The sequence below is a fragment of the Oppia nitens genome, unplaced genomic scaffold (genome assembly GCF_028296485.1).
Source record: "Oppia nitens isolate AA-2021 unplaced genomic scaffold, nextdenovo-longstitch-racon4-pilon3 scaffold5_pilon_pilon_pilon, whole genome shotgun sequence".
NCBI classification, from domain to species: Eukaryota; Metazoa; Arthropoda; class Arachnida; order Sarcoptiformes; family Oppiidae; genus Oppia; species Oppia nitens.
Genome location: NW_026533243.1, coordinates 2,940,738 through 2,965,051, shown reverse-complemented (window position 1 = coordinate 2,965,051; position 24,314 = coordinate 2,940,738). Strand labels below are relative to the sequence as shown.

The 24,314-nt window shown below is 24.3% G+C and overlaps 1 protein-coding gene across 1 annotated transcript in view; it reads right to left on the bottom strand.

Moving 5' to 3' along the window:
- Nucleotides 1-23,190, bottom strand: part of LOC128961260 (trichohyalin-like) — a 28,771-nt gene extending 5,581 nt beyond the window's left edge. The window contains exons 1-7 of the mRNA XM_054307477.1: nucleotides 22,040-23,190; nucleotides 9,845-9,997; nucleotides 9,449-9,670; nucleotides 7,113-7,280; nucleotides 5,431-5,598; nucleotides 3,978-4,256; nucleotides 161-3,445 (exon numbers count right to left, since the gene is read on the bottom strand). Of these exons, the coding sequence (XP_054163452.1) occupies nucleotides 161-3,445; nucleotides 3,978-4,256; nucleotides 5,431-5,598; nucleotides 7,113-7,280; nucleotides 9,449-9,670; nucleotides 9,845-9,997; nucleotides 22,040-22,978 (5,214 nt within the window). The 5' untranslated portion in view covers nucleotides 22,979-23,190. The remainder of the gene's footprint in view (nucleotides 1-160; nucleotides 3,446-3,977; nucleotides 4,257-5,430; nucleotides 5,599-7,112; nucleotides 7,281-9,448; nucleotides 9,671-9,844; nucleotides 9,998-22,039) is intronic.
- Between the last annotated feature and the right edge of the window lie 1,124 nt (nucleotides 23,191-24,314).

The window sequence follows — 24,314 nt, the reverse complement described above, 5'->3', positions numbered from 1 at the left end:
TAAATAATTAAATACCCAACGAAACGTAAATTCAAATAAGAAAAATTGTAATAATTATTTCAAATTATATCAAACAATTGAAAATTTCAAATAAAAAATGAATGAATCAAATACTAAATGATAAAAAAACTTTCAAATAWTGAATATAATGTGAGATAACCTCCTTTTGAGTCAATTCATTGACCAACTTTTCGAGCTGACTCTGGAAGCGATCTCTTTCGGCAGTAAGTCCTTTGATATCTTGTTGTGCTCTTTCTAATTGTTTTCTCAATTGTTCCGACTCTTGCATCCATTTCTGTGTCTCAGATCTCTGTCTCTCCAATTCACCTCTTATTTTGTTTACTTCTTCAACTATCTTTGAATTATCAATTCCAGCCTTTTGTGTCAACTGTTGTGTCAACTGTTGTTGTTGTTGAAGTTGTTGTTGAACTTGTGTCTTAAGTTGTCTATTTTCATCACCCATTTTCTGAAATTCTTTGCTTCCACTTTCCAATTGTTTCTGAAACTGTGCGATCGCTTGCAAAGACTTCTCCAGTTTTTGTTTCAACTCTTTGTTTTCAGTCTCAGTTTTTCTTAATTGTTGATCCATTTTCTGAAGATCTGATTGAAGTGCGAGTATCTGTTGCTGTGACTCAGCACTCGACCGGCGCTGCATTTCTCCGGATTTACGATGCGATTCATAAGCAGTAGCCAATTCTTGGACCTGTATTTGTAACTGATCTCTCTCTTTCATCACTTTCTTCAATTCAATCTGTGTTTGGTCTATGAGTTGCTCTAATTTTTTAATTTCGGCGACCATCCTATCAGTCTCTACTTTACTACCCGTTTCTCCCGATTGTATTTTAGAGATATATGCGTTGGAATTGACCACATCTTGTTTAAGACTTTCCACTTCCATCTGCAATCTCTGGTTTTCTGAAAGCTTCTTCTGGAGATCCGTTTCAGACTTTGTCAACAATTGTTTAATTCTATTGATTTCTGTCGTATACTTCTGTATTTGGTCTCCATTTGGTTGTTGYTGTTGTTGTTGTTGTGCTGATGGTTGTTGTGATTGGTTTTTAAATGCAACCTCGAGTTGAGCTTTAGTTTGATTGAGCGCTGTCTGCAACTGTTTGACCTCTACGGCCAATGMATCCCTTTCCTTCTGGGCTTTACTTAATTCATTTTGGTTTCTCTCCATCTTATCTCTGATTTTTTCGAACTCAATCATTGCTTTTTCGATCTCATATTTCTGTTTTTCTTCTGAAGCCTTATTTTTTTCAATCTTAGCCTTTGAAGAATCCAATTCTCTTTGAAGAACTTCGATATCGAGTTCTTGTTGTTGTTTAAGTTGTTGAAGTCGACTCATTTCACTTCTGGCCGTTTCATATTTTTCGCGTATCTTTTCGACCTCATTGTAGAGCTTCTCTATCTCGATGGCTGCCGACTCTCTTTGTTGTGTCGAACTCTTATCAGATTTGAATCTTTCTAATTCAGACTGAGTTTTCTGGACCTCAACAAAGAGTCTTTCTTTGTCTGCATTACTTCTTTCCAAATCGATTCTTGCCTTTTCGTATTTATCTTTAATTTTTTCTAAATCAATGCGAAGTCTTTCAAATTCCAATTGTGTCTTCTCTTGATTTGATTCAAACTTATTCATCTGAATCTTATACCTATCGAGTTCTGCCTGAAGTGACTCCTTATCGACTGCAAGTCTTTCCTTTTCGGTCTGACATTTGCGATACTCTGCCTGAGCCCTCTCAATCTTGGCGTACATCTGTTCCAACTCAATATGTAGTCTTTGGATCTCTTCCTGTGTCTTTTCATCCCTACTGTGTGTAGATTGACGTTGACTTTGGACGCGATCCAACTCAACTGTTACCCGATCGGCGTCGGTCTGCAGTTTATCCTTTTCCTGTTGAACTCTTCGCATATCTTGTTGTGTTTTYTCGTATTTTTCTTTCAAGACTTCCAAATCCATTAATGATTTTTCGAGTTCAGTCCTGAGTTTCTCTTCCGAGTCTTTACTTTTGATGAGTTGTGAGTTAGTTCGCGCATATATATCCTGAAGACCTTCAAATTCGTCCTGAGCTCTCTTTTTGTCCTCTTTTGCTTTGGAAGCAATAGACTGAGCCTTTTCCAGATCAATATGCAATCTTTCAGCTTCAGTCTGGCTTTGATCCAGTTTTGCTTGAAGTTTAACCACTTCTGCCTGAGCTCTGTCTAATTTTTCCATAAGCAAGTCGTGTTCAGCTCTATTAATCTCTTTATCTTCTTGTGTCTTCTGGAAGTGAATCTGTATTTTTTCCATCTGTTCTCTAACACATCTGATTTCTTGGTCTTTTTGTTCGATAGCATTCTGACATTTGTCAGCCATTTTCTGTGCCTTATCTGCTCGTTCTCGCATCACCTGTAGGTCATCCTGAAGAGCCTCTTTATCTTTGTTAGCTTTCGATAGTTGCGTCTGCAAGAGATCAACTCTTTCTTTGATGACTTCGGTCTCATGTATGGCTGAGTCCCTATCCTTCTGGTATCGACTCATTTGGTTTTGACTTCTTTCCATCTTTTCTTTCATTTTTTCGACGTCTAAAAGTGTTAATTCTCTTTCGTTTTGAATCTTCTGATATTGATTTTGTATTTCTTTGAGTTGTGTCTGATAGTGCTCCACATCACTGATGGCCCGTTCCTTCTCTGCCTGTAATCGACGCATTTCTGAACACATTTTGTCATACTTTTCCTGCAAATGCTCGCATTCTATCTGAGTCTTGTCGAGAACTGATTGTGTCTTTTCGTATTGAGTTTGAGTCTTAGATAGTGTGACCTGWAGTCGATCCAAGTCTTGTCTGGACTTTTCTGCATCGGCTAAAGCGTTGTCTTTTTCAATCTGAGATCTAGTAATTTGAGACTGAATTCTGTCGTATTCTTCAGACAGACTCTCTCTTTCAGACAATGCATTTTCGAGTTTGGCTTTGAGTCTGTATATCTCTCCCTGAGATCTTTCGACCTTTTCTTGGAGTTGTTCCATCTCAGTCCTGGCCCTGTCGTGTTCAGACTGATTCATCCTAAGCTCTGCCTGAGCTCTTCTCAAGTCTTGTTGAGTCTTCTCGAGTTTTTCTTGCAGTCGTTCTGTTTCTTCTGATTTGGATAACAATCGCTCTGATTTACTCAACGATGATATGGGATCTCGAAAGTCATAGTCTCGGTCACGATCTCTATCTCTATCCCGATAACCTCCGGCCGAATCTCTGCCACTTTTTGTTGGTCTGTCAATTTGTTCCCTAAGTCTATCATTTTCCAGTATATATCTGGCATTTTCAGACTTAAGTCGATCCCATTCGCTCTGTTGTCTCCACGTTTCTGACTGTAGTTTCTCTAACTCAGCCCTAGCTTTGCCTAACTCTGACTGTGAGTTCTCGAGTTTGGCCTCAACTCTGTCCTTCTCAGACATCAACTTCTCAAGTCTTACCTATAATTTTTAGTACAGTATAATCGGTTCAATCGATTATTATTATTATTTTCAAAGTTTCTATCGTCTACTTCAAGTCCAATATGTTTATTGACAATCAAATCATAACAAATAGATAACTCATCATAAATTGTAACACAAGAAATGGACAATCAATTTGATATATGAAACAAACAAATAAAAACAAAATCTAAGACATAAAACACCAAATGTTTTAACCAAAACTAGTGAAACCACTTATTATTATCAYTTCCTATCCGGTAATCAATATAAAAGTTGATAAAAGTATTCAATAATGTTTGTATTACTCAATGAAAAAGTCATTAATATATAATTTGTGAAATCAATGAAAATGTTAGAATAAATCGATAATTTAAATTAATTAAAATCATCGCTCAAATGTAGAAAAAACAAATAAAATTGGTTAATATATTAGTTAAATACAAATTTTATAAAAGACTCCAAAATTTTAAACATAAGGTTAGCGATGTTTTAATAAATATATTAAAATAAAAGTTATATGATTTCTGACCTGAAGTTTTTCCATATCATTTTCGATTGAATGTAATTTCATTTTATATTCAGCTATCTGTCTATCGTGAATCTCCCGTTCCTCGTGTAACTCATGTTCMGCTCGATCTCTCTGTTCCTTCAATTGTGCAATTTGTTTGTCTTTATCACTAATAGCATCCTCTAGACTCGTAAGGGCGCCCTCGGAGGTTGAGTGGTGGGCCTGCATTGCAGTGAGTCTGGTCCGAGCCATGTCTACCTGATTGTCCTTTTCTTTAAGAAGGTCCTCAAGGTTTTCAATCTAATAATGTTTAAAAATTAATAACAAAATTAATTACAAAAAATTAAATAATAATAATATTATTATTACAAAGAATATTCTGTGCAAATATTCCGATTGTTTTTTAAGTTCTAAATTCATTTTAAGTGATTTATAAAATGTTACTAAATTTAACACCATTTTTTAGCAAATCAATAATTTAAAATGTTTTAATTTTACAAAAAYTATACAATTGTTTTTTGAAGTTAGACCACAATAATAAAGACCACTTCATTATTAATAGATATCTTAATAGTGTATTGCATTAAAATTAATCTTAAAATATTTGCAAATTTGCCTCAAAAGTTGTTACACTATTATTGATTAATTTCCGATACACTTAATGTAAAATTCAAATGTACACTAAATATCTTATAGTAGTTTTGATATAATGGTTTTATCAGTTGTCCTGTAGTACTGTATATTTATATATTAATAACAAGTTTATAATATGTGAACCATTATTTATCTAAAAATGAGTTCTCCTATAGTATTATATGAATGTTATGTTTACTTGATATTCATTAATCATTTAGATTTGTGTTAAAAAACATAAAATATATATTAAAGAAGGAAACCATTTATAAAAATAACTTATTTGTTTCTATATTTAATAATTCAATATATGTTTGGATATATTGGAGTACAGTTTAACACTCACTATATAACTGTGTGTTTAATCTATGCCAGAAAGGGCTAAAGAAAATCCAAAATAATAATTAAATTAAAAAAGATAATAGATTTGCAAAAATGGGCGTATAGTGTGAGTGTGTGTTAGTGTTAGAAAGAGAGATATTTTGTCGACTAATATATGCTGTAATAATAAAATACATGAAATTGTTTGACTGCAAGAATTGTGTTGTGAGTTGAATGGAAACTATAAACTAAAATTGATTTGATTTTTATTGAATGCACTAAACATGTGATGAGAATAATAGACAATATATTAATATATTTTACTGTATATAATATATTGAGTGCTAAATAAGTCTAGTTTAGTGAATGCCTTATATTATCATTAAAATATTATTTAGTATACAAGTAATAGTGCTAATGGTATACACTGTATATAAGTTTTATTGACCTATTGATAATAAAATGCAATGTTTTGAGGCAAAGTAATTGGTATTTATAAAGTATATGTTATTTTCCATACTTTTCGTTGTAAAACATTTATTTTTCTGTCTTTGATGTCTACGTGATCCCTAAGTTCTTGTAATTCTTGAGTCAATTTATTCCTGTCTTGAGTGGTGGCCATTGTCTGTTGTGTCTTCTTTTCAATCATTTTATTCTTCTCCTCCAACCGTGACCTCAACTCCTCCACCTGTGCCCACACAGTGTCCATATAAGTCATTAAAAATGACAAATAAAAACAAATAATTAATTTATWKTCCAATTTATTTTTGTTTACTAAATTGCTTTGAAATACTATTTGAAAAATAAAGTGAAAATAGTTATTAAAGTCATTCATTCTTTATATTATATATCTTATATTTATTTWTTTAATGGCAAACTATAAGCATTTTCAATATTTTATAAATTTTGTATCACAAATTATTTTTGATAAATATTGTATTAAGCCATTACTATAAATGGTTTATATAATTTTGGCTCAAAACATACAATAATATTACAGTAATATTATAATATATGGAAGCAATTTGTCACTAAATATCTAGTGATAGTAAATAATATCTTAAGTTATATCTATATATAAATAGATATACAGTAATATTATAGATATACAGTAATATCAATTTCTGAAAATCAATCATTTAAAAAACACATTGACGCAAATTTTTGTYWAAATTRAATGTTTGGTTTTATGATTTTTTTTTATAAGTTTTTTAAATATAAGATTTTATATACTAAAAATAACATTTAAAATATRAATTATGTCTACTATATTTATGTCAGTATTTAATATTGATTTAGTTTCTATATAATAATTTTTWTAAAATCTTTTTATTTAGTTATATTACAAAAAATTTTTAAAACAATTTATTGATGAAAACAAGACACTAAAATGTATTATATATACTGTATATATATTAATTATATTTGTTTATTTATCATAAAATTCAATTTTGTACTTTTTCTAGATTAGACTAATTGTCCCAGTTTATTACAGTTAATATTCAGACAATCTCTTTTCAAAATTTATAATACAGTATTAATATTAAATTAAAGACAACAATAAAAAGCAACAAAAAAAGATTTATTGTTTACTGTATTCATAGTTAGACATAATAATAGATGCTTTTATTTATGCCAATAAATGATATTAAAAAAGATATTTAAAAACAATAATATATGTGTATATATTGTAATGCTATTTATATACTACAGAATATTCTGTATGTAATTATTAGATTGCAATACATAGTGTGCATCATATATTAATATCACATTTATATAAATTAATTTATATACTGTATAATATATAACATGATTGTAAAAATTTATGGCAATGTAATGTGAATCCATTGAACTCAAATAGTGGGTCAACACAACAACTAAATACTCTTATATATGATTTATAAATCAATAAAATGAATGCGAAAGTGAGTTAAAGAGTGTGAGCGAGATATGTAATGGTATGCTATAGTATGGTATAATATGGGTATGTATGGGTATGGGTATGGGTATGGGTATGGGTATATGGGTATATGGGTATGGGTATGGGTATGGGTATGGGTATGGGTATGGGTATGGGTATGGGTATGGGTATGGGTATGGGTATGGGTATGGGTATGGGTATGGGTATGGGTATGGGTATGGGTAAGTGAGTTAAGTATTATGAGTGGTACTTAGCGGAGACAAACAAACCAGACATACATCTGCCTGAAGCATATTATAATGTTCTTCTTTGGCACACAAAGATTCTTTGAGTACAGCTATATGTCTTTGATAGTCCTGATGCTGTTCCTCCAGAGTCTTCATTTTGGCGCCCACTGCCAGTATTTCCTGATCACGTTTGTTGAGCTCAATCTTCAGCTCTTCCATCTGATTGATTATAACATAACACACARAAATTGATACAAAATAAAAGATATGAATTATTAGATTATTTTTTATAATTAATATTTTTAACCTTTAAAATTATGTTTTTACTAAAAAAAGTTGATTAGTCTAACTAATCTATTTATTATATTAAATATCAAATATACTGTAATATTAAAATTTGAATTTAGTATAAAATTGTGTTATTCAAAAAAGTCTTAAATCAAATAGACTAATAATATAGAATAGTAATAGTGCTAAATGTCATTATTATTAATATATAATAATACTAATAAGTAATATAAGAATATTTTTTATATAAAATAATAATTATATCATTTGTATATCAAATAATATAAATGAAATATAAAAGATTGTGTTATAAATAAATGCAAAGTTTAGTTGAAGCGAATCGAAAGACAGTTTACAAGATATGTCAGATAAAAATGATTAGTATTTTAATTGTAATTTTATTATTATTATTAAGATTTGTTGTACAGAAATGATAATTTGTCAATAATTAGTCAAAGAATTTGTTGAATATACAGATATATCTTGAGATCGTAGAAATAGTTTAAATTTTACAGTCAATTGATGTGACATTTTTAAAGACAATAATAACAAACCTCTTTCTCAGTGTCTGTTACAACACATCTGCCAGAAGTTACTGACAAATGGGTGACTGATTGTGAATCGCAAAGTCTGTCGTTAATATCAGAAACACTTTTACATTTATATATATATATATATAAACTATTTTAGGCTCTATTATTTTAGACCTATTATTATTGTCTTTATTATTTATTATTATTATTATTATTATTATTTTATTATTATTATTATTATTATTTGCTCCGTTATTAGTACAGTTGTAGCTGTCACTGATGTCGACGCCAATCACACTATCATTACATTTAATTTTACTACTATTATTACTATCAATAATTTTATATGATTTAATGGTATTGTCTCTCAATCGTTGAAATTCCCACTCAAAGAGYTCCAGTTCCTGTTCAAGACTTTTGATACGCGAATCCTTTTAATTAGTGTTTAGACATTAATCATAATAAATAAAAAATATTTTTTTAAAACTTTTTATAATTATTCAAACAAATCATATTAATTATAAATAATAAAATCTTATGATGTAACTAAAGAAAACAATAAATTTATTRGTTCACTAAATACTTTTAAAAAAGAAATAAAATATGAAAATAATGAGTAATTATAGTACTATTATATTGAATTAAAGTAAATGAAATAAACAAATTTATAATATGGATAAAAATAATATAAACTTAATTATACCAGTATTACAGTGGATAGCAATAAAACAATTAAAAAGCAACAAACAGTGCTGTAATAACATTCAAATATTATATAATAGTTGTTTTTTAATTTAGTAAATAAATAAAGTGAATATTGTACGAGACATTGATTACAAACACCGTATAATTTATTGTATAATATATAGTTTAAATTATATATATAGTTTAAATATGCACTTAAAGTTCAATTAGAGGAAATAAAAGAAATGGGTTTAAAATTAATGGATAATTGAAAGATAATTCGTGTGAATTAAATGCTTTATTCTATATATCTATTGTTAAACACTTTTTTCAATAAAAAAAGTCATTCATGAGATTGCATTAAATTCTTGATATTATCTCTTATCACATAATGTTATATTGTATTAAAGAAATTCATGAATACTGTTTACATATAAGAGTAAACAAATTTATGTGATGGAAATTATTGTTTTTATAATGAATTATTAAATTTATTCAGTTTAATGGTGTCATCCATTAGAAAATTTAAATATGTTTTTGCATACCTTTATCTCAACCATAGCTCTTAACATTTGTGGTTCGTTTTCATCGTCATTATTGACAACATTTGTTATTAATTTATAATTATCATAATTTTTATGATTATGATTATCAACATTACTTAATTCATTGATTCCCATTAAATGATAATAAATTTGTTCGTCTTTCGATTCGTTAATCTTTTTTTTGTTATCAAACAAAATAATTTTAAAACAAATAAAAATATATATTTCAATATAATGTAAAATTATTTTTGTTTGCAAGCAATTTAATATTAAATATGTTAAGTAWATATTTATTATAATTAGTTTATAATTGTATGATTCTGTGGGGAACGCCTACCCTTAAGACTTCCTTTTCTTTGGCTTCGAGGATATGTTCGATATGTCTAAGTCTGGTCTCGAGTTCAATATTTCTGGATCTAATCCTTTCGTATTCCATTCTCTCTTCTTCCATAATTTTRCCACCGATTCCCTTGTTTTGCATCATTTCCATCAACTTTTTGATGCTCTCATCCCTKGCCGCTAACGTTTGCTTTTGAGTCTCTAATCTGAGCTCCAATTCCTTTGATGAATAAAAAACCAAAACATTAAAAAATCATTAAAGAAGTTATTGTTTAAAAAATCAAACACCAAAATCGATAATAAGACTATTACTTAAATCATATACTGTATAAAGTGATTAAGAAAACAATAGATTCAAAATGTTTAGTATATAGTAGTCAAGTAAATGACTTACTTTAATGGTTTCCCTCAATAGATATACTTCTTTAGACATGTGCTCCTTCTCTGAGTAAAGAGCATCGATATGTTGCTGGACGTCGGCGTCCGGATTACGCATATGTGTTATCCTTAACTCTTCTTCCAGTTGTCTGATGAGTGCCGACTGTTTCTGTAACAAATCAGACAACTATTCGTGAATAAGGCATGTCTTGCAATCATCACATCCTTAGATCATAATCTTATTATCACTAATAAATATTGTCACCAAAATTTTAATTAAATTTTAATTTTAATACAAATTACCAATATAAAAAATGTTTGTTATATATGTAAATACAGTATTATGCAATATAATTGACTATTAAAAYGACAATAATGTTTATTATTAAACATATTACTCTAATGAATTTATTAATGATTTCCTATATAGTTAATGTAAAGATAATCATCTATGCATTAAAAATGGCAAATAAATTATTGAAATATTAATACAATCATATTGTAGTGTAGACAGTGTTGCTATATATCAATATACATGTAGTATCATATTATGATATTATGATTAACTGTTAACCCAAAATCCAAACATATTTCTATGTTTATGTCAATATTTATTTAGTTGATATTTTCATATATTATAGTAYTTTTTWAAAATACGGTWAGTTATAGAATATAAAAAATGTATATTTTTCAAGGCATTAGTTTAATAACAAAATTCAARAATAAACATAGAATTGATATTCTTTTATATGAATATAGACTATATATATCAGCTATTAACTTTAAGTAAATAACTTTTTTGATAAATGTATATTTTGATGTTCAAAATTATAATAAATAAAATAATTATTCATAGATAACATAATTATTTTTTATTTAGTTTAAAAGTTTTTAAAAATACATTACAAATAAATAATAACTAAACTATGACTTAGATAAAATATTTATTTAATTTGTACTAGTCTATGTGTGTGATTACTTTTATCATGATACTTTTCATAAATTATAATAATAGCTAAAAAATTCCTATTTATAAAGTTAATTACTGATATATATACTCAATAATCTATTATTGGTAAATGATTTTGTGAAAAATAAAAAATATAGAAATTAATCATTGGATATACTAAATATTAATGGATAATTAGTGTTTTTTTGTATGTATGTACTCAAAATAGTAACTTATATTTTATATAATATAAATTTGCATATAAATGAGTTCATGGAAACCAAAACATTAATACARTTTTTCTAAATGATTCGTATATATATMYATATATMCAAATATGAAAATAAAATTTACTTGAATTATATATATATGGGTCACATAATTAAAAGTTATATTTTGCATCAAATATTTATTTTTATTTGTATGTTTTGCGTAAATATTTATTATTMAAAAAAATTCTCAAAATTTATTAAAATATTATTTATTTATAATGACAAACATAAAAGTGTTATTTATTATGTTTTTATGCAAGTATGGCAATGTTATTTTTTAAATAACAAATATTGGATAAAGATAATAATGGTTAAAAAATAACTAAAATGAAATAAATTTTCTATTTAAAAAAATTAATGTTAATGATTTTATTTGTTAATTAKTAAACGGAATATAACTTAATRTWATATTAATCTTTAAACTGTATATAATTATTAATTATATATTTTAAATATTAAAAAARTGTCAGAAGTTTAGCTGTTTTATAACCAAAAAATTTTATTTAAATATTTCTAATTGTATTAATTTTTTGACTACTGGTRTTATTATTATCTAACATAAAATTTTATAAATTAAATGRTTATTGTAATAATTTGTTAGAGTAAACATCAGTMCAAAAAAYATTCAAATAATTTATTTAAATTWTATGTAAGATTAAACACTATAYAACACAACGTAAACAATACAACTCAATAGTAAAATCATATAAAACAAGTGTAATAATCATTAAATTGCAATAACACTGAACACATTTAAAGATTTTCTCATTAAGCTTGAGATTTGTATTTCAAATGTTCACTACATTAATGAAAATATTTTATAGCCTTAAGAACATAAAATTTAAAAGCAAACTAATTTGATTATAATTTTACATTTTTAAAAATATTTTGGTATAAAACTAAATTTATCAAACKATATAATCAAATAATATAAATACATGTGTTAAATGAAGACAGCTATTTTTGAAATACATTATGCAAAGTTGTCTGCTATATGTATATATATATATATATATATATATTAATACTGTATAATAGTATAATTTTGAAAAGCATAATGAGTAACAAACAAACAAAAAATGATTTATTATTTTCTGAGTTTACATTAGYGACGAAAATTCTGTGATATAATCGTATTAATAGTAATGCCTATGAATACATACAACAAACACTTTTTCTTTATTATTATTATTATTATTATTATCTTTAATTCGTAATACAACATACAGTATACWCTAGTATTACATAATAGATATAACGAAATTTATATACAATTCAGACACAACTCTCTCTCTCTCTCATTGAATTCAACTAAAAGAGAAATAATTGTATGAWWTGAAGCCATGACTGACTCAAGAGATTATTTAAAGCATTTTTTCATCAAATAAATTCTGTGTATGACTTATATATATTTATATATATTACTATATATATCATATAATGTATCATATATTATATCAGACATATACTGTAGTAATACTTATAAGTTGTGCATTACTTCTATATATTCACTACTGATTTATCACATACTTTGCGTTTGTAATRACTGTGAAACGTCTCTCTATTTTTATAGTATATCTCTATTTTCAAAGAAAACATTTCCTCTAATAGTATTATAAAACATTATGTATAAGAGTTATCAAAACCAATGTCCACTATTTTTTGTGGCKCTAAAACTAAAACCAATTGTAYATTTCATAACAATTTTGTAAATTACGTTCAATCTAAATAAAAARTGYTATAATTTTTTTATAACTKCAATAATAAAACGTGATTTAAAAAACACAATTTTTTATGATATTTTATTTTACAATTTTATTATAAATTGTTTTATTGTACTATCATTAATATTCTTGGAAATTATATTATARACTAAATTTCAATTTATTTGCATACTTATTATATCRCATAATAAATGAATTGAATATACTGTATTTTACTAGTAGTAAAAATATATCCAGTATTTAATAAGCATTTTAAATGATTTTTCTAATAATAATGGGTTTATCATTATAGCCTAAATTGTGTATCATTAGCCATTGTAATGTCGATCGACAATATTATATCACATAATTTATATCATACACTGTATGTTATTAGTTATACAATACTGCATATGTCTATCACTAGTGCACACACTCTCTGAGCAGCAATTTTACAATAAAAAGACTTAAAAMCCGAAATAAAAACAAAAAATTTGCAATAAATTAATGAATGAGTCGTGAAATTTCGTATAATTTTCRACTTAAATATACTATATATTATAGTAACTGAAAGTAATTCAATCCAAAATTAAATTSAATCGATAATAAGTTTTTTAATATAGAATTTATAACATATCTAGAGATGGGCAAATAGAAAGTTTCTAGAAAATTTCTCAGTAATAAATTTCTATAGAAATTTAACTTTATTATTATATTATGGGATCCCCATTTCTATAGTTATTGTAATATTATACTGTAGATATAATATTATACTATACAGTATAGTATAGTACTATACAAATGTAATACCTATATATAAAATAATTATAATTATTTAATAATAATTAATTTTGTAAAATTGTATTCATTATTTTATTATATATATCATACTGTAGTTTAATTAATTAATTTTTTACTTTAATTAATAATTAAAATACTAATAATTATATTTACGGTAATGTATTGTTATATGATAGCAATATCGAGATCCCATAGATAGAAATTTCTTTTAGAAACTTTCTAGAAATTTCTCTATTATTTTATAAATTTCTCTTTTTTGCAACACTAAACATATCTCAATATTTAAAAAATAATTTTAGCGTAATTTAAATAAATTTATAATTATATATAATATRTATTTAAACAAAAATTATGKAATAYATTTTTAAAATTATAATTACATAAAATTGCATTATTTTAAAATTAMACATAAAAATTAATTGTAAAAAATGACAATTCATTTTATACAATAATAAATTGCATTTAAATTWAAAMATTTGAATATTCGTTCGGTTCATAAAATAAGATAAAATCAATTCATTTAATTTATCTTATAATCAAATTAACTTTTATTGTATAACAAGTGAATGTTTTGCAATAAAAGTTTTTTTTTGGTAAATACATTACACATTATAACAAAATCAATTAAAATACAGACTATGTATAAAATGTCTGCATTTATTCAGACAACTATTTAGTCAACGAAAATAATATTAACTAAAAGGTTCTAAATATTAAATCATTTGGTTTGCGATATAATTCGCCAAAATATTTATTATTAGTGCCAAACTGGGAGACAGTTATTTACGACAATAAATATAAATAATCTATAAATATAATATTAAGTGACTAAAAATACTTTACTTWTATTTATAAAGCGGCTAATCATTAATATTAGACATAAGACACTTGTTCTTATATACGATTAAAATCCTAAATTTGCTAAAACATAARTCATTGTATTAAAAATAAATTCAATAAATAAAATTTYATTTAAATATATTTAAATATTAAAATTATTAATAAAAAATTTACTAAAATAAACAATTATTTTATTGCTAACTATAAAGTAATAGAAACTTAAATAGAAAATATTATATATTYTATTATATTAACATTATTAAAGAAAATATGAGTTAAGATATTTAGTAATTKTAGTTTGAATTAAAAAAGAAAACAAAATAATKTAAGAAATATCATAAATTATTGAACAAACTTACAATAAAATATGTCAAGAATTTTATAATTAATTAAAAAAAGTTTTAACACTTGAATTAATTTTATGACAAATATTTGTAAAAATAATATTCATAYAACAATTGTTATAATTATTGTATTAATATTAAGTTGCATTATATAATTTTAATACTATATATATATATATATATTGTTATATCATTTACACTTAAATAATACAATYTTTTGAAAATATGAAAATATAGTACATTGAGGCAAATATTTGCTTTAATACCAATTTAATGTTCTTTCCAGAAAATTTTTATAAAAATAACAATTTTATTATTTATCAAATAAAAAATACACTATTACTTATTTTTGGATACACTTAAAGTCACGCATATAATATTAACCAAAATAATACATTAATCTTATAATATATTTATATTAAAATTTCTCTCTCTCTCTCTCTCTCTCTCTCTCTCTCTCTCTCTCTTGACTGACTTCCTTTTTTAATGTCACATATCATACACCCACTATAAATATGTATATGAATATTGGTAAAATTTCTATTTATGTAAAATTTATTTATAATTTTATATTTAAATTTTATCTAAAACTAATAACTAATTTCCTAATTTCAGTAAAATGTTTGTATCARTGATAAATGCCTAACATATATATATATATATATATAATAAATTTAACAAATATTTTATAATAACTTTGAAAATTTATATAAAACAMTGAGTAAGATAAAATTATCYTTACTCATTTAATTTGTGCAATTTAATTTTATAAAGCTTAATGCTAAATWGCTAAATGTTCAATGAGTTAACAAACATATTATTAATKATTTTTGCATTCCATGTTTACAATAAAAATAAAATTAATCAAGTACATTTGGGCATTTCTATTTTWAAATATTTTGTCATTTGATTCAATATAATTTGTATCGTATAWTCAAATTTGATAATATATGAAATGCCGATTGAAACAATTATTTTAAAAATATTAAATAATTAATACGATATACARTTTAGTAAAAAATATTTTATCTAAATATTAAGCTAAACCTAAATGTTAACCTAATAATAACAAAAGGAATTTCCAAAACATTATTTTATACTTTATTTTGATATAAAAATCTTAAAATCAATATTTTTATAATCTATTGTGAGTTTGTTTAATGTGGTTTCAGCTCTCATATTAAATATTTTGTGAGTCACTTAATGTAACTCATTTGCAAATATAATAAATGCTTAGTCATTAAACAGCAAAACTGATAAAATGTATTAAATATATTTTTAGCTGAAAATTCAGCTGAAAAATCAATTAAACAATTTTTATTATTTATATACAATTATTAKTTGTATTTTATCAAGAAATCTAYGGTAATTTTCAAGTTATATGCACTTTATTTCAATTAATAATATAAATAATAAATTATAATTTATAATTTATAATTTATAATTTATAATTTATAATTTATAATTTATAATTTATAATTTATAATTTATAATTTATAATTTATAATTTATAATTTATAATTTATAATTTATAATTTATAATTTATAATTTATAATTTATAATTTATAATTTATAAAATTCTTAAATATATTTAGCATATAATAACAAATACATAAACTTATTATATGTTAAATACTTATATGCATTGCATTTATTATCCAAAATATTCAAAATAATCAAACGAAAAATATTGTTAAATAAATATTATCAAAAAATTTCATTTTAAGAAACTATTATATCAGCAAAAATCCGCTTATTATGTTTTTTTAATATACAGTGATTTTTTAACATTTAATACATTATAAGTAGTGTGTGTGTGTGTGTGTGTGTGTGTGTGTGTGTGTGTGTGTGTGTGTGTGTGTGTGTGTGTGTGTGTGTGTGTGTGTGACTGATTTTTATGTATAATATAATAAATTTAATATACAGTATTACGCTTAATAAAACTAATATATTGTTGATATTCATGTAAAAATCAATAACACAATTCAATCAATCAGCTTTTTTATTGCTTAAATATATTCTCTATAAAGTATACCTACAATATWTATACTGTATATATATATATATTATAGTTATATATACGTAGTTAACTATTCGTCGAAATTGTCGYCTAATGAATAAATTATTGACAAACGTTGTGCACAAATAGGATACTAATGCTAATAWTATAATAATATTCATAAATGTAAAGAATATTTTATACATATTGTATAAAATTATATTTATTTAAAATATTAAAAAATAATATTAAATATCGTATAGAGTTTCAGTCAATAATCGATCGCAAGGTCTGAACTAAAGAATAAATGAGAAAACAAGAGACAAAATATATAACAAAACTGARAGAATATTCTCTTATTTGAGCACAAAATAGAGGAATTGGCCTTTAAATCGATACTATTTTATCGATCACTATTTCAATAGTAAATATATGTAATATATTGKRGTATAAAACTAGAGTATATAAAAAATCAAACAACAAAAGATAATATGCATCGAAAAACGACATTTGTTAATATACTACATATTATATATATATATATAATAATATCGACTAGTTTTAAAAAMTATTAATACTAAATTGTATCAGTGATTCAAATAAAACTGTTTTATAAATTATAATATCTATACGACCATATCATAAAAGATATATAATTATAGTACAACTGTTAACCAAAAAAGTCAAAAAATAAAATATYAATTTTGCTAAAAACCATACACTCTTACTCTAACTCACATTAAATCTATAAATGTATTACATTTTATACAAATTACAACAAATCTAATTCAATATGACAGCCAAAGTATAGTAACATATACTGTAAAACAAAAGTGTAATGAACTTAAACTTACATTCATTGTACAGTATAAACACATTACAYARTATACCAAATATTACATTAATCTWATAWWTTTTTGGTTTAATGATATAAGTAATATATTTGATAATGTTTTATTTATTTATTCATAATTAGCTAAATTCTTATTAAAATTAAATGTTTTTATTTCAAAATTATATTTGTTATATAACATTATGAAATAAGWTACTATATTAGCCCATAATATAAATAGTTAATAGTTAGTTAAATAATAAAAATATAATAATTAGTCAAACAAATTTTTAATTAAATTTCTTAATTAATATATTTGTATTAATTCATAAATTATCTTGGTAGTAAGTCAATTGTATTTATTTATATAGACTTTAATTTTAGTCTATTAAATTAATTTTTACCAATAACTTATAATTTTACTATTTTTATTTACTCTAATAGTTTTTTCTAATAAAATATTTATTACTTTAATAATTTATATTTTTCCTATAGGTAAATATACAAAATGAATATTTCAATATTAATTATACAGAATAAAAATTATTTTATAAAACATTAAAATTTATTTAATATTTTAATAAGCAATAAAATGCTAAAATAAGTTGTTATATAAAGAGATCGGTTAAAAATATCTTTTATATTTTATATAGAAATACTGTATGTAAAAACATATTGTAATCACGCTATATTTTAAAATATTTTTCATTAATAATATAAGTTTTTTGTATTATATACTATCAATTTTGATAATAATCATTGTATACCTAAATAACAAATACAATACTTTATAATGTATAGTATACACGCCTTTATATAAATGAAATTATGTTATACTGTTAGTACTGTATATCTTATTTATATCAAGTATAAATTTTAAATTAAGTTAATRTTATTATTATWATATCGTGATATTTGCAATAAAAGTCACAATAATGTATAAAAATAAAACATAGATAATAAATACAGTTAATAAAAATTATATTATATAATATATATTTATAATACTGTACTATTGGATATGTAAGCAGTGAATGTATTATATATCAATATACTGTATATCATATAATTAGAGTTSGAGCAACTTTTCAGGAAGGAAATTTCCCTAATAAAATCCCACCAATTTTCCCTCCCTTTATCGTTAGAAAGAATATACCTGTATATATATATACTATTATTACAATAAATAGTACCAAAACTTAAATATTTAACAATAAAAATTAATGAAATATTTAAAAATAATTTTCAATTTAATAAACTTAGTGTATTATKTSTAATATAAAATATAGTTTAATATAATATYTGTTTTTAAACATCATAATAAAATGTTTTGTTAGGATTCAATAAGTGRTAGCACAATAAAAAATTCCMTAAGAATTCCCAGGGAGCAGAAAATATAAGCAACTTTTGGAAAAATAAAATTAGGGGGAATTTAATACRTATAATATATATTTTTACAACATATCTATTTATGCCATTTTTCAATTTTGACAAAATTTCATTTAATATTAAATTTAGACTAAACTTTAATCAGAATTAAAATTGMKATATAAAGAGTTATCAAAATATGAAATTAATTTAATTAAACTAAAAGTAATGATAAAAAAATGCATTATAAAAGTTATAAAATCTATGTAATAAATATAAATATTTTATCAAAATATTTTATATATAATGATAAAAATTATATAAAAGTTATAAAAGTTATAAAATCTATGTAATAAATAATATTTTACATAATTTTTATATATGTATTATAACAATTTATGTAAAACCATATAAATACAAACCAATAAATTTTATGAAAGCATTTCTTTCCAAATCACTTAACATTTATTGATTAGTCTATATTTTCTTTGTGTGTGTTTTACTTTGATTTACTTTATGTCTTTTTCGCTAAACTTTTTCATTGGTATCTCAATCAATATACAGTACAGCAAAAAATAAATGTATAAATTGGATGCGATTTTTACTCATCTATTTTTTTGTTATGCTTTAGTACATCAAACTGTATGCTCAATGAATCAATTATTAAAGTGCTGATGATTAGCCTAATAGAAAAAACGATCCCAATTTTATTGTTGCTTTTCTAACTTAATATTTCAATAACTAATTTCCAATCAATAATATAATATAAGCTTAAGAAAATAATTTATAATACAGTMGTAAAATAAATGTTTTATTATAAACTAATAGATTATATAAAAATAAATTACAATTAATTGATTAATATAGAAAACTGATAAATTAATTTATTGAAATAATAATAAAAATCATCAAAAATAATGGCAAATACTACAAAAACATGTCAAATATAATTGTTGACTTATAGGCGGTGAACACCGGAATTAAATATATATTGCATTTGTCGAGAGCTAATGTATTTATATAACTTTATATATAACTTATATAACATCAATACTACAGGTAATACTACAACAAAGTTATAATTAGTCAAACAAATCAATATTAACTATACACCACTTATTTATAGATATATATATAAATATACATATTATATCACATCTCTAATAATAAATTAATGTCAAATCGTAGATTGTTAGTTATAYTTATGTGTAAATAAAAATTTTCTTTTAATATTATAAAGATATTTACATATATAAAATTTATACCTATATATCAATAATTTAGCATATATAACAGTATATATGCATTTTTAATAAGCATTTTTAATATTCATTTTTAATAYACWTTTTGCTACTTATATGTTTTCAAATATTCTTAATATATTCATTTACTAATTCAATTAAACAAACAAAAATAATATAATTTTATCAAATAGTTGTTTTCATATACCACAAGCCATTGATACAGGATATATGACAGCAAAATAACAACAATATTGTATTTGATATTAAACCAAATARGAGTTAGAATAAGGGAATGGCAGCTATACTATATATCTGTCTACTAAACCAAAAAACACCAACAAATGAGAATAATAAAGAAAAAAAAAAGAAAGAAAGATATATATAAACAGTAACTATAGATATCCAGATGTGTGAGCAAAGTCATTGATAACAAACTTAGAGAGAGAGAGAGAGAGAGAGAGAGAGAGAGAGAGAGAGAGAGAGAGAGAGAGAGAGAGAGAGAGAGAGAGAGAGAGAGAGAGAGAGAGAGAGAGAGAGAGAGAGAGAGAGAGAGAGAGAGAGAGAGAAAGAAAGAAAGAGAGAGAGTATATCCTATAACTTATGTACAATAATGTATACAAAACAAGTACAGTATAGCAGCTGCCCTTTAAACGTATTGTAAAATTGGACTCAAAATGCTAACTAAATGCTTAAACAAAAAAATACATACAAAATAAAATAGATTGAAACAGATGTGTGACCGTATATACWGTATGTACAGTATATACTGTACAATACACTATATTTAAACTCTAATACATATACGTATATAAATATCAAATATGCTATATTTATATTAAATGATTGCTTATTACTCATTTAATTTCTATCAATTTCTATGTTCATATATTATYCAATCATTAATATAACTRAAATTATTGCTTTTTAGGAAAATTCAATRCAAACTAAAAATACTCAATTTTATTACATAAGATTATAAACATCATTAAAACATACAATGATTCAGACACAACATAAACATAACATGTATTTTCATTTACATTGAATTGACTTTAGTTAATGTGAAATATTATATTTTGGATTAGTTTTCGTGTTTAAAGAGAATTAAAAATAAATCTTAAGCTCAACTCATTCTCTGTCTTAACTATATTTGTTTTATGATATCGATCTCAACAAATGGCAGCAATTTTAAGTATATATTGTAAGAAAATATTAATACTGCGCTTATAATACTAATAATAATAATAGATATAATCATTTCTTTAAAATATATTTACTAAATATAAAATTTATAGTCAATAATTATACTGTATATATATATATATATTATTATTTCAAATTATAATATATTATTATGCGGTTGAAATATTCTTATAATTATATTACTATTATTAATTAAGTTATTAATTTTGATTATATGAAAATTTTAATTATTCATAAAATTTCAAATGAAAAATWGTTTTCCTTATCAAACCTCTAAATCTTTTTATCGCATTTATTGTCAAAAACAAAATTTAATAATAATGTTGAAATATTTAAATTAAATATTTGTTGTCAATTTGTTTAGAGATGGGTTGAACATTGATTTTTATCATATATAGTACAGAGACAGGCAATTAAATATACAACATTTATGTGAACTGATTTCCTGATTATGTGATGACTTATTTATATTTGCAAATTAAAAWWTTTTCAAATTTGATACATAATGTTATTGAAATAATATTATTTAACCGCGAAATTTTGGTCACAATATTTTTGTAGTCAGAATATGWATAAATTGTATTTAAAATTTGTATACAACTTGTAACTTAATAATAATAATAATAATAATAGATATATATAAATGTATATAAACCTGATTTTCTGATCTTAAGATCTTGAGTTGATCATTGATGAGCGCATATTTYGCTGCCTCCTCTTTTCGAAGAGCCCTCTCTTTCTTGAGCTCTGGACTCCAGAAAGTTTTGATACTATGCATACTTGAACCCAATTTTTGTGTGGTTGCATCCAATTCACGTTTCACATTACCGTATTGGGCCTGTAGTTCATTGAGTCGCGCCTGTAGTTCCATAACAAAGCTATCTCTGCTCTGAAAATGTCGGGGATCGGTACCCATGGAATGGCCGAGACTCGTATGAACACCTCTGTGACTGTCTCTGTACGGGTCGTCGATTATAGTTTCGCGATCTCTATAAGGTTGTGTTGGATCATCTCTTAAATATATGGACCGATCCAATGATCTCTCTCTTCTTTGATGTCTGACTCCCATTTCTATTCGATCAAAAGATCTGTCTCTGGGATCTCTCATCATGTAATCCCTGTCCAAAGGCTCCCTTTCCAGAGAGTGGTAGCTCCTAAGCGGCACTCGGCCGGATCGCGACCGACCAGCGGAGCCGTGCATAATGCCAGGCACTCTGGTATCCATGATAGGACTGCCCGGATCGTCGTAATATGGGAAGCCGTGGCCGTAAGCACTGGTAGTGCTYAACGATTGCGGGACGTGTTCAACGGGTAATGTAAGTGGACTATTATTGCTGGATCTACTGATGCCGTAACCGTGACGGCCTCTGCGCACACCGTGAGTCGGACTTATAATATGTCGCGAAGAAATAGGACTGCCTCGGGCTGAGGGCGGCTGTGATATTGAGTTAATATATGGCTTGGAGGGTGAGCCTCCCGGACCGAAAGTGGGTACATCACTGCGTCTCACATGTCGTGTATGTCGGGACATGTGTCCCATATCCTGTGCCTGTACTCCGTGTGGACCCATGCCATACATGGCTTCCTTTTGCATTGTCCGGTGCTATGCGTACCCAAAGGATCAGTAGGACACACCAATACACCACTCATCACAAACACACACATGAGTCCACCTTTTTATTACTATTTTCTAATAAATGTTTCAAAAACACCAACACATCCATAGAGATGGAGATGATTAAGACAATTGACTAAACACTCATCACTTCACTCCGCTTCGCTGTACAATATATGCGCTAAAACTACTGTTCCCTACCGTTCCCTACCGTTCTCTAAAGMTCCCTAAAGCTCCCTGTGTTCATGATGTYGCGCTCTCCAGTGACTATATGCACAGTTAGTTTACTTAAAGTGCAATTAGAGCACAGATAGACCAAGTTTTAAGCATTTATTAAAATTTATTATTCAAGTAAAAATACAATATAATTGTACTAAATTTTGTTTGAATTTATCATATTATGACTAAATTATATATTTTTACATTATTTTAAATAAATTAATGATATAATGATAATAATTATAATATATTACTAGTTTTTCTTAAAAATTATTTAATTAATTAAATGGTCAAAATAAACAAGAAATTTGCAAATATATATTTATTTATTTAAAATGATTTTTTAATATTTAATATTAACACAGTGATAATATTATTTACAATATACAGTATATATAATAAATTATAAAATTACTTTATTATACTACTGCTTATTTAAGTATTATATAATTTAATTTAATTAAAAATAAAATTGTCACAATGTGACATCATTTTTATTTTGGCTAATAATATTTTTAAATAATTCAGATTATATTAAACTAATCAAATTTTACTTTATTWAATTAAGTATAATTTATTTCTAATGTTATTCAATTATAACTAATGTATTATTTTTAATGGACATTTTAGCAAACAAATAACATCTAMAAACTGTATAATTTTTAAAATTTAATAAAATATACTTTCTATATCTAAGATTGTATACTCAAAAATATTTTKACAATTTTTGTTCAAAACAGTGTCCATTAATATCTAAATAGTTATATTTCAACCTMTATTTTAGTGTCTGAAACTCATTTGTAAATACTGTCATAGAGTTAATATATTTCAAAATTTKCAAATTTTTTAAAGTGAAGATTATATTGCTTTAAAATTATAAACTAATTTTTACTTATTTACTTTTCTTTTGGAAATAATATAATATTTAATTTTTAAAAATACAATATAATGATAATACAACTATTTAGATATTAATGGACACTAACTGTTTTGACCAAATTGTCAATATATTTTTGAGTAACACTTATAATATTTTWAAAATATTATCAATGTACTTGAGATACAAGGGCAATATATAAAAATATTATAATAAATA